This window comes from Sinocyclocheilus rhinocerous, unplaced genomic scaffold (assembly GCF_001515625.1).
Source record: "Sinocyclocheilus rhinocerous isolate Xijiao unplaced genomic scaffold, SAMN03320098_v1.1 scaffold1295, whole genome shotgun sequence".
NCBI classification, from domain to species: domain Eukaryota; kingdom Metazoa; phylum Chordata; class Actinopteri; order Cypriniformes; family Cyprinidae; genus Sinocyclocheilus; species Sinocyclocheilus rhinocerous.
The window spans coordinates 1480361-1482238 of record NW_015660499.1 but is presented as its reverse complement, the minus strand read 5'-3'; the positions used below and the strand labels follow the sequence as shown (position 1 = coordinate 1482238).

The window sequence follows — 1878 nt, the reverse complement described above, 5'->3', positions numbered from 1 at the left end:
AAAAAAAAACCTTGCTACGTGTACTGCGTTAAGCTAACTGAGACTTATAGCACTTGCATATCATTGCTCTTTTGTTGATTTTGATTGCTTCCATTGTCCTCATTTGTAAGTTGCTTTGGATAAAAGCGTCTGCTAAATGACTAAATGTAAATGATTAAAATTCTGTCGCTTAGGTTAAATTAAAAACATACAAGCAAACAAACAAACAAGAGACCAGTTTTATGTCAGCTGTAGCCTACTAAAGGTTAGTGAAAGGCAATCGGTTTAGTTTGAGCAGGTCATTTTTAGACCTTTGCCCAAAAAGAAGGTGGGCATCAAAATGTTAATGATTGAAGAGTGTAATTTATGCACCATTAGCATTACCAAACTGATTTAAAAAATAATGACTATTTACAGTTTTTTTTTTTTACAGGTTTATTTGACAGGTTTTTCGAAACACTTCACCACCTCTCACATTGATCAGCCCCTCCTTAAACTTATGCAATTGATTGGGCTTTATTGCGATCATAATGCACAAAATGATCAATGTTTTAATGGTGTTTACACTCTGTGAAGAAATCAACATAAGCATTTCTTTGTCTCTGCATATTAAACTTGAATTATTTTAACATTGAAAGACCTTTCAAATTTGACTGCCTGTAACACTGTGAAACATTCCACCCTCAATAAAGATGTGAAAAATGTGTGGAAAGTGTACCTGTGGCCTGAGCGCTGCAGCAGGTGGTTTCTGTGGCGCATTGCTCTCTGAGCGTCGACACCTCGCCCTCCAACATCTCCAGCCGATTCAGGAGCTCCTTCAGGTCCGGCAGTCCCTCCATACAACCACACGCCTGCTTGGGGATGTTGATGCGGTGGGTGAAGACGATCTGATTACTGCTGTCCAGTGTGTGGTCTGTTACTTCTGAGCCAGATGGTGCATCCTTCTGTTCAAGATCTGAACCAGCGGGAGAGTCCAGATCCGCCGAGCATAAAGAGCTGCCGGGAACTTTGATGTTGTAGACGTGGTTAAAAACGAGCGGTTGGGAAGAGGTCGGAAGGGTTATGTTGTGTATGCCGGGAATCGTCAGATCTTCCCGTCGGTGTCTGATCATCTTCTTTACCAGGCCGGCGTGATTTAGAGTCATCAGGGTTGCCAAAACCAAACAGCTGAATGTCAGGCCTCCTGAACCCATGTTTCTGCACTAATGGATGCTTGTCTTGGCAAGAAGGCCTGCCTGGTGAGTCTGGACAAAGTGCTGCTGTCTCTGAAAAAGCAAACACACAAAACATATAATAAAAAGAAAGAAAGAAAGAAAAATGTCACTGTAATTGCAAGAATAAAAAAAAAAAATGCAGAAACATTTTGGGAAACCCATTCAAAGCACCATCGTTTCAGAAACAATTGTATTTTTTATTTTTTATTTTTTATTTCTATTTTAATTTTAATTTCTGTAAAATTTGTATTTTTTATTATACTATTTAATGTTTTAGTTTTAGTAATTTTAGTACATTAAGTTAAACTAAATAAAGAAATACGTATAAGTATATTTTATTTAATTTAAGGTTTACTTTATTTAAAGTATGTATTTTTTATGGGTTTCGTTAACTATAACCTTGATTTGAATGCATTACATTAAATGTGTAAACAGAAAATTTTCACAGAAATTAAAACGAGCACAGAAATAATTACTTACACACTCTAAATACAGTAAAAAGCATTAAACGACAAGAACGTTTTTCTTCATGCAGTGTTTAATTGCAGCCATTAATCTTTAAAGTGATAGCTGACACAAAAATGACAAAAAATGAAAAAATGACAAAAGTCCATGTCATTCTCAACTACAGTTTATATTGAGCGCAGCTGTGAAGCTAAAAATAAAAATTAATATATTATATATA

General features: G+C 35.9%; 1 protein-coding gene across 1 annotated transcript in view; it reads right to left on the bottom strand.

Moving 5' to 3' along the window:
- Nucleotides 1–1878, bottom strand: part of LOC107725145 (tenascin-like) — a 99609-nt gene that overhangs the window by 57406 nt on the left and 40325 nt on the right. Inside the window, 1 exon segment of the mRNA XM_016534307.1 lies at nucleotides 698–1244. Coding sequence (XP_016389793.1) covers nucleotides 698–1172 — 475 coding nt within the window. The 5' untranslated portion in view covers nucleotides 1173–1244.